The 16,016-nt window shown below is 37.4% G+C and overlaps 1 protein-coding gene across 4 annotated transcripts in view; it reads left to right on the top strand.

Annotated features, from left to right (window-relative positions):
- DROSHA (drosha ribonuclease III) overlaps window positions 1-16,016 on the top strand; it is a 129,541-nt gene that overhangs the window by 49,731 nt on the left and 63,794 nt on the right. For 3 of the 4 annotated variants that reach the window (XM_030843643.2, XM_060295690.1, XM_030843641.2), the window contains 3 exons: window positions 8,129-8,298; window positions 12,580-12,704; window positions 14,313-14,412. In XM_030843643.2, coding sequence (XP_030699503.2) covers window positions 8,129-8,298; window positions 12,580-12,704; window positions 14,313-14,412 — 395 coding nt within the window. The remainder of the gene's footprint in view (window positions 1-8,128; window positions 8,299-12,579; window positions 12,705-14,312; window positions 14,413-16,016) is intronic. The other variant, XM_060295689.1, reaches the window with a different exon arrangement.

Genomic DNA, 16,016 nt, shown 5'->3' with positions numbered 1-16,016 from the left:
TTATGACTTTGCCTACACAGTGAAGATTCTCCCAATTAGTGCATGACTATAAATGAGCTGTTTTCAATGATAATAAGTTTTAATTTAATTTAATAATAAGTTTTGGGCTTCCCTGGTGGTGCAGTGGTTAAGAATCTGCCTGCGCTCTGGAGCCCACAAGCTGTGCTCCGCAACAAGAGAAACCACCGCAGTGAGAAGCCAGCGCGCTGCAATGAAGAGTAGCCCCTTTCTCTAGTAGCTCGCTGCAACTAGAGAAAGCCCATGCGCAGCAATGAAGACCCAACGCAGCCAAAAATAAACACAAATAAATTTATTTTTTTTAAAACAAAACGCTGAAGGATATAGAAAAATGCCTAATGTATAAAATGCATTTTGGTATTTGATGGCAAATTATGGTTGATTCGTTTTTCACAATATGACTTCACTGAAAATCTTTAGAAAATGATGAGTTCAAAAGGAAAATACATTTTGATGTATATTTTCATTTTTTTCTGTTCATAACTTTTTTGCATAGTGGTCATCATACTGATAAATGTTTTGCATCCTAATTTTTAATAATTCATCAAGCAGGCAGGTATTTTTAAAGATCATGATATGTAGTACCAAATTTCTTGTCAAAAGAATCATCAGTTTATGCTGCCATGGAAAATGCATTATTAGTCTTCTTCACGTTTTGGACTTTCCTTCCTTCCTCCCTCCCTCCCTCCGTCCGTTCCAACTATAGCTCTATGAGGCTAAGGAGTAAACAGTCTGTGTTGTATCACTACTGACATACTACTAAGTGGTGCACAGCAGGGGCTCAGTAGATACTTGTTTACTGACTTTATTTAATTGGTCATAATAGTGTCTTAGTAAAATATTCATGTATTTCGTTACTAATAAGAGTGTGTTTTTCAAACATTATTTGGTATTGTCTCTCATTTTTAAAAAGTAAACCTTTGATTGAAGTAGAACACAAGTACCGAAAAGTGCACGTATCATACATGTAAGACTCAATGAATTTTCACAAAGTGAATATGACTGTACTCAACACCCAGCTCAAGATTACCAGCATCCAAGAGCCCCTTTCCAGTCACTACCCAGCCCGTCAAGGTAGCCTCTATTCTGGCTTGAAAATACCATGTATTAGTTTTACCTGTTTTTGAATTATAAAAACTAGAATTGTATATTCTTTTTTGTTTCTGTTTTCTTCTGTATTATGTTTTTTTTTTGTTTTTTTGTTTTTGTTTTTGCGGTACGCGGGCCTCTCACTGTTGTGGCGTCTCCCGTTGCGGAGCACAGGCTCCGGGCGCGCAGGCTCAGCAGCCATGGCTCATTGGCCCAGCCGCTCCGCGGCATGTGAGATCTTCCCGGACTGGGGCACAAACCCGTGTCCCCTGCATCAGCAGGCGGACTTTCAACCACTGTGCCACCAGGGAAGCCCTGTATTATGTTTTTGAAATACCTATTGTTACAGTTAACTGTAGTTGGCTCATTCTCATTGCTGTATAGTATTATATGGTATGACTAAATTAAAATGTATTTAACCTGTCTGTGATTAATGGACATTTGCATGCTTTCAGTTTTTGACTCTTTTAGATAGCATACACGTGTTCACCAAACACTTATACGTGCTTTTTGGTGAGCATATATTTATGCTTTTCTATAGTGGATATATACCTAGGAGTGGAAATTCTGGATGTGTTTATATTAAGCTTTGTAGATACTTCCAAACAGTTTTCCAAAGTGATTGTGCTATTTTACCGTCCCACCTGCAATATGTATGAGAGTTCAAGTTATTCCACATTTGCACCAACACTTGGCATTTTTCTTTCTTTTTCAAGTTAGCCATTCTGATGAGTATTCAGAGGTATAACATTATGGTCTTAATTTTCATTTTCCTAATGACTAATGAAATGGAGCACCATTTCATATATTGACCATTTGGATGTTGTCTTTTGAAGTGCCCGTTCAAGTCTTTATCTCATTTTTCTGTTGGGTTATATCTGCCTTTTTCTCATTTACTTGTAGTTATTTTTTATATATACTCTATGTGAATCTTTTGTCAGATATATATATTGCCAGTACCTTCTCTGTGATTGCTTTTTCACCATCTTAATGGTGATTTTTGGTGAACAGAAATTCTTTATTTTAATGTAATGCAATTTACATATTTACCCTTTTTGCTTGGAGCCTTTTGTATCTTATTTGTGAAAACTTTGCCTACCCCAAGGTCATCAAGATACTCTTCTATATTTTCTACAAATTTAGGTCTATAATCTGTCTCAAATTTGTTTTTACAAATGGTATGAGATATGGGTCAATACTCATTATTTTCAGTATGACAGCCAGTTGACCCAGCACCATTTTTTGAAAAGACCATTCTTTCTTCACAGAACTGAAGTGTTACCTCGCCCTTAATTATGTCGACTCTGTGTGTGTGTATGTGTGTGTGTGTGTGTGTGCGTGCGCACAAACAATACAAAAGTGTATGAAGTAAAAAAGTGAACACCCCCTTCTAGACATGTGAAAATGAATAGGTGCTATAAATGGTTTGATTTGTTTTGTTTCAACCTGTACAGAGAGAATTATGCTTTTCTCTTTAAGTGGGATAACACTAAATATGTTACACAGCTTGACCTTTTACTCAGCTGTTTCGGACATCCTCTATATAAATACATTGCCTCAGTCTTTAACACCTGCATGGCATTCCATAGTATGAATGGACGTTAACTTTTTTGGCAGTTCCTCTAGTCACGAGTATTTTGGAGGTCTCTATCTTTCCTCCATTACATATAAATACTTCAGGAATAGTCTTGTGTATCTATCCTTTTGCATTTGTGTGAGTGTTTCTACAAGGTAGGGTTCTAGAAGTGAAATTATTTGTTAAGACAGTACGCACATTTTAAATTTGGAAAGGGTTGGCCAAGTTTTCTCTAGAAAGGACATAGTTGGTAGTTCTAACCAACATTTTTAACAGTACCCTTTTTCTATACATCTGCCAGCAGTGGATATTACTAGTCACTTGATAGGTAAAAAGTCATCTGATTATTATTATTTGCATCTTGCTTGAACTCCTGTAGAATGAGCAGCTTTTATATAGTATTACATGGTCCTCTCCTTCTCATTTGCTTTTTGTTTGTATCAGTTTATTATACTATGTAACTGAAAGTTTATCAGTCATTCCAGTTTTTCTCTAGTTCCTCAGTTGACCTGCTTTGAAGACAGCTGTCTCAGTTGCTTTATACAGATTTATCCAAAGTTAAGCTTATAGTTTAAACCAAGGATTATTCAGTGCAGGCCAGTTCACCAGAAGTCAAATCACGGAACAACCAGTTTATTGATATTTTAAGAGTTTTCTCAAATTTTTGTTTCTTTCCTATCCCTGCCTCTACCTCTAGTAGCCAAATAGTTGATATGAGCTCTCCTAGAGCCACTTGAAGGTTTTATCCTGACTGTAGTTAGGGCTGGGGCAGGGCATAATTCAAGTTAGGAAGACTGCACTTACGGGAAAGCCTTTTCATTGTTTATATCATTGCTGTAGTAAAGCTTTGAGAATCCTGAATCAATTTTGCAAATCAGTTATCTAGCAGATTGATTTTTGGAGAAGTAATTCTTTAGGTATGGCTGACAGAGAGCCAGAGGGTGGGAGAGTATATCAAAATTCCCAGGAGGGAAGTGTAGTTTGGAAAAAACATCAATTGATATAGCATCTTAATATAACTTTGTATTTGGAAAGTTTAGAAAATACTGTGTTGTTAATACAAATTTTCAAAACTTAAGATTATACAAAGGTGTCTTAGTAGGACTATACAGGAGACATGGTAATGAAGCTATATAGTTATTCTCAGTGTAAGAAAAGAGGAAGGTATTTTTATATTTCTTAAAATTGAGTGTTACAGCCTTGAGAAATACTCGTTTAACCAGCTGTATTCTTTTAAATTTTATTTTATTTTTTTTGGCTGCATTGGGTCTTCGTTGTGGTGTGCGGGCTTCTCACTGCGGTGGCTCCTCTTGTTGTGGAGCACGGGCTCTAGAGCGTAGGCTCAGTAGTTGTGGCTCACGGGCTCCAGAGCGCACGCTCAGTAGTTGTGGCGCATGGGCTTAGTTGCTCCACGGCATGTCGGATCTTCCCCGGACCAGGGCTTGAACCCGTGTCCCCTGCATTGGCAGGTGGACTCTTACCCATTGTGCCACCAGGGAAGTACCCCAGCTGTATTCTTAACACAAATTCCCTAGCAAATTGCCCCTCCCCCCAATAACCATATAAATAATCAAGCAATATAAACCGAGAGAATTGGGTCTCTAAGAAACAGTTTATAAAGTCTGTCAGTTCATTAATGACTGTCCAGATTCATTCCCCGAAACACAAACTCCAGTTTTTCCCGAATAATGAACCATTGTCACGGTTCCAGTCCCAGTGCTGGCAGAATTCCTGCTAACCTTAGCTTACCCACTCTCATTTCTCATTTTTATCATGTCCTATTTATCTCAGCCAACGAGATAAAGATTACTTCCTAGCCCTCAGTGACATAGTTCCATAAATCCCCAACATAAACATGTAGCAAAGCAGACAAACCAAAAGAGCCAATTCATTAACATTAGTAAATTCATGGCAGTCTGCGAGCAAGTGGCCACATTATTTATCCGCTTCAGAAAGTCATTCCACAAATATTTCTGGAGTGTCTTTTTTTGCCTGACTGGGTGTGAGGGATGCAGCCCTTGCCCCGTGGGCTCTGCAGGACTTTGTAGTCATGTCTACTTTTCCTTATATTTCCGTAAGGATTTCACCTCAGGTTATCTGTCCTGAGTTTCTACTTTTTCACATTGGTAAATATCTATCCTTTTAGATTTTAGTTGCTATTTAAAATATTTAGCAGATTTCAACATGGATTTACAATTTCCCCTTCAGCATTACCAATTTTGCACCTGATGTGTGTATGTTTTTTAAAAAATTATTTCTAGTTCCGTGCTGCTATAAAACTCTCCTCCCACATCAGCAGCTTTGCACCTAATCTAGGTAGACGCGTTCTCATAAGCATTCAGTGGCTTTCCTTCTTTCACAGGTATTCTTCTCCTAAATTGGGCAGTGCCCTTGGTTTGTAGGTTTAAGTGTTACCCCCTCCCACTAGCTCTTTGAGTTTTTTATTCTTTTCACTTTAAACTCAACGCCGCTACTCCTTTTCACTTTTATTTGAAGTGCCCTGAAGTCAGCCACTTGTAACTGCTTGTGGGGAGATTCTGGTGCCAGTGTGTATACCTGGACTTGCATATCTTTTCTCCTTCCACCAGGCACCAGCCTCCCCAAATAAAATCTGAATTTTTTTTCTAATCCTCGCAACAAAACAACCCTCTGCTGCTTATAGTATCCTAGACTCCTGATGTATCCTTACAGGCTTACAGTGCTCTTTAGTAACCTTAACGAATATAATGATTACAATCTAAAGACTATTTTACTCTTTCCTTGGTGCCTAGAATCTCGTTAGTGTGACAGTTCCTCTCGGGGCTCTCTAGGTTTTCTTTATCCCTGCTGCCCTGTATGTGGACACGTGCAAGTGTAAGTCAACTTACTCTGACTTTAAGAGTTCTCTTGTCCACCTGGTCACTTCAGGCCCCCCTAGAAGCAGAGATTACCATGGGCTCAGACGGACAGGTAGGCATTATGACTATGCTGGGCTCCATAGCAAAGAGGGGAACATCATTGATTGAGAAAGACATGTCACGTGCAGGCGGATTAAAATTTCTATTGAGACAGACTGAGAAATATGCCCTTAACCATGGAAGTTTGTTAATCAAAGGTGACTCCTGGGTTTAAGGCTGATGTTTTGTAATGAGGCATAAAAATTTTTTACTGCTGTGAACAATAATATGAAGGGTAGGTAGAACATGTCCTCCTGTGGGTTGATTGTATTTTGTACTTTAGTTACTTCTTAGACAGTTATTTTTTTTTAAGAGACTCTGTGTCTTTAAGAGAGCTCTGTTTTCAGAATGTTATCTGCAAAGATTCCTCTAGGAACAGTTGTGATTAGTCATCATCAGTCAACTTGCTTCTTGAAGGCCTAGAGCTTGTGCTTTTGTTTGTTTGTTTTCCATAATTGCTACATGGGACCACTCATAGTGCCTGGCACATGATGGTGAAAAACATGCTCCCGTCTGAGAGTCAAGTCCAGAGCGCTTCCTGTGCTCTGTAAAGCTTGGCAAGATCTGACTTCCCTGCTGCGTCCCTCACGCTCTCCTCCTCCTCACTCCATCCACGCTGGCCTCTTGGCAGTTCCTGGAACACATCAATCCCGCTCCACCTTAGGGCTTTTGCTATGTTTTCTACCCAAGACACCCCACTCCCAGATAGCCTCATGGGGCTCCTCTGCTTCTTTCAGGTCTTTGCTCACATGACACCTCTTCAAAGACACCTTTCCTGACCACCCTTTTATGTGTAGTTGCCCAGTTTGACCCTTATTCATAGCAGTCATCTCTGATCTATTATTATGTAGTTGTTTTTTATTGTATCTTTCCCTCCACTGGAATATAAGGGTTTTTTTTTTTTTTTTCTTCAGAAGATGTTGGGGGTAGGAGTTTATTAATTAATTAATTTATTTTTGCTGTGTTGGGTCTTCGTTTCTGTGCGAGGGCTTTCTCTAGTTGTGGCAAGCGGGGGCCACTCTTCATCGCGGTGCGCGGGCCTCTCACTATCGCGGCCTCTCTTGTTGCGGAGCACAGGCTCCAGATGCGCAGGCTCAGTAGTTGTGGCTCACGGGCCTAGTTGCTCCGCAGTATGTGGGATCCTCCCAGACCAGGGCTCGAATCCGTGTCCCCTGCATTAGCAGGCAGATTCTCAACCACTGCGTCACCAGGAAAGCCCATAAGGGGTTTTGACTATTTAACACAGCTGTGTTTCCTAGGCCTGCTACATGATAGGTGCTTGGTAATTATTGAATGAATGAATGCATATTTAGATTAATGAATGAATGCATTCCTACATATATAGTGGCCCTGTAGCAGCAATGCCATCTAATTCCAGAGCAGCATCTGAGATAGAAAGACACAGATCAAAAAGAAATTTTGTGTAGGCTTCAGTTCTTAGCCCATAGCAACTTGAATTAAAATCTTTTATCTTCTTCCATTTACTAGTATCCCAGATTCCTTGGCTGCCATGAACTCTTCTATCTAGCACAAATAGGACCCCCTCGTTTATTCCTACCCATCTCCACCATCTTGGTTCCCTTGTTTCTCCATGAAGTGTTTGGTCCTATACCACTGTTCCTAGCATGTCTCATGACCTGGGAAGGGTAGTTATTGTTCTCTACACCTTCAGGGCTCTTGTCCTTCCTTTGGGTGGGACTAGGCAGAGAAAAGGTGGTTGTACATGCTGGTCAAGAACCTAAGCCCAAAGAGAAGGCAGAAGCCTGTGAATCTGAAATTAATGCTCACATTAGATCAATGTTTTTGATTCATCAAGTACCAGATTAATTGATTTTTTCCAAGGTGCTTTCATTATGTTCTTTGTTGTTTTTATCCTCTGTACTTGGTAATATATGCTTCTGTAAGTCTCAGAGTACTTGGTATTTTTTCCATGTACTAACTCCACAATGATTTCATGATATTAGTACAAGCTCTTTAGCTCTATTCCTCATGGCAGGTGCAGCACATTAGCACCAAAAAATTAGACCATAATGCAACGATAGCTTACTGAAAACACCCATAAATATCTCATAAAAGCTTAGAATTTCCTTAAATCAGTAACATCACTGTCAAAGAGCTTTCATCTGTTACCCTGTAAAGAGTGATAAAATACTTAAAACATAACACGGTTCTGTATATTATAAACTGTGGTTCTTTACATTAGGTGGTTTTAAATTTATTTAGGTAGGCACCTTTTTTATATTCCTACCTTACATATGGGCCTTTTATCATTTATAATGCCATTGTTGCCATTTTAGTAAAGAAGGTAGTTTATGAGCACCGTTCATCAGTGAAACAAATGGCTTTCCTGTTATTTAGCACTTGGTTAAACAAAGGTTTAATGATGTAAATTCTGTACTACCTTTTTAAAAATGCTCTCTTCTCATTGTCTCGTTTTTCCTTATTGGGTGGATGACTGGCTGTTAATTGAGTAGCCTTATTTTTCCCTCTCTCTCCACCGTCCCCTAAGACGGAGGAAAGGAAGTACTGTCCATGCACCAGATCCTCCTTTACTTATTACGGTGTAGCAAAGCCCTGGTTCCCGAAGAGGAGATTGCCAATATGCTTCAGTGGGAAGAACTTGAGTGGCAGAAATATGCGGAAGAATGCAAAGGCATGATTGTCACCAACCCTGGGATGGTATGTGCTGGTGTTGACAGTCAGAGACTGAATCACCTTCGTTTCAGGTTTGAGTGTTCTGCAAAAACGATAACAGAACATTTTTAAAGATTTACGTACTCATTGCTTCTTGTTCTTTGAGTAATTTTTTCCTTTAAATATTTAGTAAATAAGAAAAATATAATGTAGGCATATTTAGTAGTAATTTCATCTGTTTAGTAAATTTATTCTGATTATTATGGAGAATTTTGAAGTGTTTAGATATGTTCAGATCTAATTTTTTGCTGAGTATAAAAGTAATATGTCTTCACTATAGAAAATTAGGAAAATAGAAAAACGGCCCAATGAAGATAAAAATTACCCATAATTCCATTCTCCAGAGATGATACTATTCACTTTTCTAGTTTATTTAGAATAGACATATTTCATATTGTTTTGAAACAAAATTGGCATCATACTATTAAATATTAACATTCAGACCTTTTCCTTCTTATCCTCCTCCAGGAACAACCACCACAAAGTCGTTTCTTTTCCTTAGTCTTAAATCTCTTTAGGCGTGTAATAAAAAAAAAAGCCCCTAAGTTATTTAATTAACCCCCTGTTATTGGGCAGCTAGGTTGCTTCCAGATTTTTGCTATAACAAATAATGCTGTGTTGAATTTGTATATATGTGTGTAAACATGTATACATATGTATGTATTTATCTTTGAATGTGTCCATTTAATTCCTTAAGGTAGGCACATTTTGAAGGCTTTTGGTACATGTTATAAATTGCCTTCCAGAGGGTTGTAGAATTTGCACTCTGACAAGGAGTATATGAGATTGCCCATTCCTTCATACGGTTATACTAGTTTAACAAAAAACTTTGTCAATTTGGTAGGAAAAAAATTGATACTATTTAGTTCAGTTTTCTGTTTATTTTGGTTTCTAGCAAAAATTGATATTTTAAATGTTTATTGACCTTTAAATTCTGATAATGGCTTATCGGTATCCTTTGTCTAACTTTCTTTTGTGGTATTTGTCCTTTTTTATTGATTCTTTGCCATAATTGTTACAAGTATTTCCCATTTTGTTTTGTAAATTTTTGGCTTTAAAATTTGCTTCTAATGTTTATTTTGAGGTAAAAATATAAAAATCAAAGCAGAGAATTAATAGATAAGTAGTTTTCTCTTATAAAGAATATGCTGTTCTATATATTTATTAAAAAATTGTTTTGTCTAAAATGTTGTTTCATAAAATAGTTATATATTGGCATCTTATCAGGATACAATTTTCCAAAAGTGGAGAATTAAAATACTTCTATGTAAAGAAACAGAGTAGTCTATTTAAACAAAGCTGTTGTTTTTAAAAGGCTGCCAAATTGCTTAATAGCCTTGATTCATAAAAATAAAAACTCTGGATCAATTTGTTGTAGCATGACAGTAACATCTGCACAAGCAAAATGTTGCTATTTTCAAATCAAATATTCCAACTAATACTGATTATTTTAAACAAATCTAGAAAGTGAAAGTTTAATAAAAACGTATTTAAACATTAAACTTGTTTAAAACTAAAAAATTTATACAATTTTTACTATTATATTGTTTAGCCACACAAATAATTATTAAAGTAACTTTAAAAGAAGTATACAAGTCATAGTACTATGCAAGTGTGACTCTGGACTTAATTTTTCTTTAAACAGTTGCACAAATTTACATTTCTTCTGTCAGTTTTATAGTTGGGTCAGAGGATGGGTGGGTGTGATGGTGGTGGGAGACATGCCTTTTCACCTTGGTAGGTCTGCTTGAAGAATCCCATGATTTACTGTGGAAACACTTTCATCCTGGGGCTTTCTTCCACAGCCTGGTTAAAATTCCCTAAGATCCTAGGATCAGTTGGAGAGCTTTTGAAAATATAAGAATGCCCTGATGCACCCCACCCCATATGCTCCACGTAATGGGGTTCAAAGATCTGAAGTTTAAAAAAATAATCCCCAGTTGCTTCTGGTTCACTCCTTGCTTGTTTTTGAGACAATGGCGTAGAGGATATTTACTCCATTACCATCATCATCATTCAACTCAGTTGTTGAGGGACTACTACGTGAGCCAGGTGCTAGTGAAGTATATACATTATATATGTTGCTTGTCCAGCTGCAAACTCACAGCATATCCATATGAAAGGAGTTTGTGATGAACTATTGAATCAATGGACCAATCTGAAAAAGCCGGTCAGGAAAGCTTGTAGTTTTTGGTGAGTCACTGGGCCGGGCTGCCAAGGAATTCTTCATAAACATTCTACTGTGGTATTTAAGGAATCAAGAAATTGTATAAATTATTGGCACAATTGAATGTACATACTTGAGATGGTATATGGCCAGTTTTAAAGATAATAAGGAGACCACAGGTTAGTCAGGGTGAAAGGTTTATGTTGGAAAGTAATTGGAAATAAATTAAGAAAGCTATGTTTGGGTGCCAAGCTTAGGGACATGTTGAAGTTAATTTTTTTTTTCTTCTTTTAGTATTTAGTCTTAGTGTAAAGGAGAAAAATATTATGAAAACTCAGTATAATAAAACATCCTTTCGTTATATCCTTTTGAGAATAGACCTGGCACCACATTTCATCCTCTGCAGTACTTGCTTTGGAAGATTGCCCAGTGGTAAGGATATTGGGGAATTTATTAAAATTTCCAAACCATTATGGTCACATTAAGTACTTTATTGCTGCAGAACTTAGAAGAATTAATCTCCCTCCCTAGGTACTTTGCCTCTGCTGGGGAATACTTTGGTCATTGGCGAGAATGTTTTTTATTCTTCTACAAAAATGGTGTGATAGATACTGTAGTGTGTGGCCAAAGTCTAGAACTTATTTCATCCCCTCCCCCTATAAATTAGAGATACTATAGATGTTTTAAATCACTATTTCCTCTGTTGATACCATAGCATGGTATTTAAAATAATGAAAACATGAATACTTCACTAGCGTTTTTCTGTGGGGCAGTCCCTCTTTTAAAAATGAATTCTGCTGCTTTGATGCATAAAATACTGGAAACAATTCTTACACCCAAATAACATGTTGCTACTGTTGATGGGCATTTAAATAATTTTATCTTAGGTTTTCTGTGACCAAAATCTTCTCCAATCATTAATTTTGAGAGCAGAGGTCAACTTTTCAAGATGCTAGTAAAATTTTGACTGTTAAATGACATTGAAATATTCTTTAAAAACTGAAGTCTAAGTTGTTTTTTCACTAATCTAGATGAATTTACACAAATCTTTTTACTTTGTCACCAACTTGTATCTGTCAGATGGCTGACTAGGACTACGGTTGTGGGTAGGGTAACCAGCTTGTCCCAGTTGCTGGGGGCTTTTCCAGTTTTAACATTGAAACCCCTGTGTCCTGGACAAACAAGTCATAGTTGTTGGGCATAGCTGTTCAACAGAATGAAGCTTATTGGCCTCCATGGGGATCAACTCCATAGCCTTGGCTCTAAAGCAACTGAGCCAAAGAAGCCACAATCTCTTAGTAAGAATTTAGTTTCTAATTAGGGACTGCCCTGAGCATTGAGTATAAGCAAGAAGGTTGCTAAAGCACGCTCTGTGATTTTACCATCTTTTCACAAACTTAAGCTTTCAAGATGAAAGATATTTTACAAATGGATCCTCATACTTAAGTAACTTAAGAAGGAACCAGCTGTTCACTTCTTTTTTTATTAGACTTGGGGAAAAAAAAAAGACTTATGAAACTCTCTATTAAAATTTAAGAATGGCCTCCATGGACATAATAAGAGAAGCTTAACTATTTGGTCTTTGTACCACCATACCTTTTAATTTAAAGGTATAGAGTTAAAGGAATACACAAGGTACACAGAGAACTAATGGGGGAAAATTATATAGAGGCATCTGTCTGTGCCTTCTGCGTAGAAATAAGCTATTCATTTGAAATGTGAAATTAAAGCAGAATAAGTCAGCATATCTCTTTCTGGTCATGTGGAATACTTCCTCTGTGTCTTTGGAGAGGTTAAGGAAAAGTTACATCTGCCTAAGTGTCTTTTCAAAAGTTTAATTTTTAAAGGTTTCTATGTGGATGGCAAACAAGGACAAAATCATTGTTCATTATGCCAAATGGCACAAACTCATTTATAGGGATGACATTATAGTTTTTATATAGTTTAGCTGCTATGATTAAAGGGTTTTTAAATGACATTTTCCCTTTGGGGATGAGGCTTTCCTAGGGGAAAATCCGATTACTTTCTTCCCTACTTAGATTAAAGACAATACTTAAAGAATTCTTAAGGGAATAAATGGCTTTGATTTTTCTCTCTAGAAACCAAGCTCTGTCCGCATCGATCAACTGGATCGTGAACAGTTCAACCCCGATGTGATTACTTTTCCTATTATTGTCCACTTTGGGATACGCCCTGCACAGTTGAGTTATGCTGGAGACCCACAGTAAGATATTTTTCAGTGTTTGTCTTAGCCAATTTCACCTTCTACTAACAGCTGAATTACCGAGGAATCCCCTTTAGTGGATTTTTTCTTTTTAAAAGTTAAGACCTGAAATGAGCCATGTTTCCAAATTTAGGTTACCAAATGAAGCAGGTTTTGGTAGCTCCTGAAGAATTATTTTCTCTACATGTTTGACTTCAGGAAATTACTGTTCAATAGATTATCCTTGGCAGTCTTGGTCATATGAGTCCTGTATGTTTTTAACCTTTAAGGAACTTTTCCTTTATCCATCATTATAGTACTTACTGTTATGATTCTTTTTTATTTCTTTCAGTGCCTTCTAGAGGAAAGTAGCGCCATGTTGGTTCTTAGCACTGCCACATTTACGCAGAGTTCTGTTTTTTGGGTACATCTTAGTAAGAGCCCAACATCCCATGCAAAGTCAAGGGTTGTATTGGAAGGAGAAGCCATGACTTCTGACTCTTAGAATTGATGTTACTTTTCCAACTGGCATGTTAGTGTTTTGCTGGGAGAAGATGAAGATGTGTGGGAATGGAAATAGTACCATTATATTCTTCAGGAGTGTTTGGATTCTCTACCTTGTTAAACAAACAAACCGTCTCCTGATTTAATTTTTTTAAAGGATTCATAATGGGAGAAAAGGGCATGGGAGATTTTCAATTCATAAATCCAATTCTGGCTGATATATTAGAAGAGGCTAAAGGGTTTTGTTCTTTTTTTCCCCCCTTTGGATAAAAGTATGAAGCAGTGAACCAGGCACTGTGTAAGTACTTCTTTCTTTCCTCCATTCTCTAAAAAAATGTTATCAAAAAGGAGACACCCAGCTAAGGCCAAGGAAGGAGCAGTTTCAGTATGACAGAAAATCTTAGGAAAGTCCTTTCTTTTCAGAAAAGTGTTAGTGGAATGTGATTAGGCTCTCGTGGACTCTCAGATGGCAGGAGTGTAAACTGATAAAAGACTTCATATTCTCTTCATTTCCAGGATGCTTTAACTGTGATCCAGGTTATAACATATTTGGCTACAAATATGCTTATTTTTGTCATGGCATATACAAATTGATATACACCATTTGTCTTTTTTCCCTTCCCAGTGGAAAAATGGATGTATGTAGCTATGTAGCTTGGGTATTGTCCCAAAAGGGGTTCTCTTTTCTAATACTCTCCAACTTTCACTTTCAGTGAAGGCATTTTGGACACGGACAGTATCTTTATTAAGTAAGAGGTCTTTCAACAAACATCAGAAAACACATATTTAAATAAAACGTGTTACTTTCAAAGAGGTAACAATGAGAAACCATACATGTTTCTGTGTCTCCCTAGGAATTTTTTCCAGAGAGATTCATCCGTATAGTGACACCTCATTTTCAACCCATGTAGGCAGCAGTCAATAAGTAGGTTGCAGATGCCTCTTGGTCATCCTGCCCCTCAGCGCCCCCAGATCACATCCTTCCTTAGAATGAAGGTCTGCTGCCATTAAGGATATTCACAAGAATGCATTTATGATTGAGCAGGCCTGTTAGAACACCTGGCTTTATTGCACTTCAGATTTGTCTTCTTTTTGTCTGAGGTGTCTGTTTGTCCTTTTCCTTAGGTACCAGAAACTGTGGAAGAGTTATGTAAAACTTCGCCACCTCCTAGCAAATAGCCCTAAAGTCAAACAAACTGACAAGCAGAAGCTGGCACAGAGGGAGGTCGGTATCGGACCCTGTTCTCCTGTGACTAATGGTGATGCATTTCAGGTTTACTTGAGATTGTTTTTACAACAATCTTTAAAACAATTGGTTTAAAGAAACTTTAAAAAAATCACACTTTATTCCCGTCCTCACATTAGTATGCTGATTGATTTTTTTCATCTTTTAGTAGCTAAGGGACCATTTTCTCCCCCTAAAAAGGCCAGTTTTTTAAAGAAAGTTGGGAATAAATATAGCTTCTATAGAAGTTGAAGTTTAAAACGTGCTGGATCAGCCTTTTATCAGTAATTAGGCTGCACATAGTACTACTTATTCAAATTTTGTGGTCTTAAAGTTGTAAAAGATTGGCTTCCATATGTCTGTTAGTTTGGTAAGGTGAACTGATTTTCTAAGGTTTTATATCCCAAATTCCATATTTCTTTACTAATGGGTAGTATTATCTGAACTCTGGGATCATTTGTGTTTTAGTTTTAATTTTAAGAATAAATGGATTCAGTATCAACATAAATTTTGTCTTAGTAAGGTTTTATTCTGTTGCCATAGTGTAAGAGCAAGGTGGGGGTTTTTAAAAAATATTTATTTATTTATTTTGGCTGTGCCAGGTCTTGGTTGCAGCACACGGGATCCTCACTGTGGCATGCAGGATCTTTAGTTGCAGCATGCAGACTCTTAGTTGTTGCATGCAGACTTCTTAGCTGAGGCATGCAGACTCTTAGTTGAGGCATGTATGCGGGATCTAGTTCGCCAACCGGGGATCGAACCCAGGCCCCCTGCATTGGGAGCACAGAGTCTTAGCCGCTGGACCACCAGGGAAGTCCCAAGAGCAAGGTTTTAAAGCTGGCAAAAGTGTTTGAATTCTGACCTCATCACTTTCTGTGACTTGAGTCAGTCAGCTTCATTATAATAGGACGGAACCAAGGCCAAGAGAGGCTGACTGAAATGTCCCTCTGTTGGTGCACCCAGGGAAAAAGGTGGTTGTATGGACTTGGAAATACTCCATTTAACTTTCCTCCAGTGGTATTGGCCTGTAGTAGGAACTTAATCAATGGTGGAGCTGGTGGTGGTGGTACCTGTTGTAATTATGAATTCCTATGAGATTTTTATTGAATAAGCGTACAAGTATAAAATTATTTTTTATCATTAATTATTTGAAGGGCGGCATAAAAGGGAAGAGTCAGTTCCTGTTTATGTCTTGCAGAAGTTTTGGATCACTGTCTTTTTTTAATAAAATGTACCCTTGCTGCAAGTGTATGCAAATTGGAAGGCAGCTTTGACAATTACATGGGTTTCTGGTTAATTTACTGATTGTCTTTCTTATATGTAAATGCTTAGCATAAGCCTTGATTTAAATATAATTTTTACATGCTGATTTCAAATTCCAAACACCACATTTTGTTTCTTTTTCAGTAAAAGGGCATTTTTTGTTTGAACTTGCCAGAGTAGTTGATTTGGTTTACTTTTTTTCTTATCCATTTACCAGGAAAAGCTGGCTTATCCCCAAGGCCTTTATTATTATTTTTTAAATCTAATTTGGCAAGAAGAGGTTTGACTACCTGAATGTAAGGGTGAATGAATCCAGCTAATTTACTAATGCTTGTTGTTTG

This window comes from Globicephala melas, chromosome 3, assembly GCF_963455315.2.
Source record: "Globicephala melas chromosome 3, mGloMel1.2, whole genome shotgun sequence".
Lineage (NCBI taxonomy): Eukaryota > Metazoa > Chordata > Mammalia > Artiodactyla > Delphinidae > Globicephala > Globicephala melas.
The sequence above is the reverse complement of the archived record's forward strand: the minus strand, read 5'-3'. Positions and strand labels throughout refer to the sequence as shown.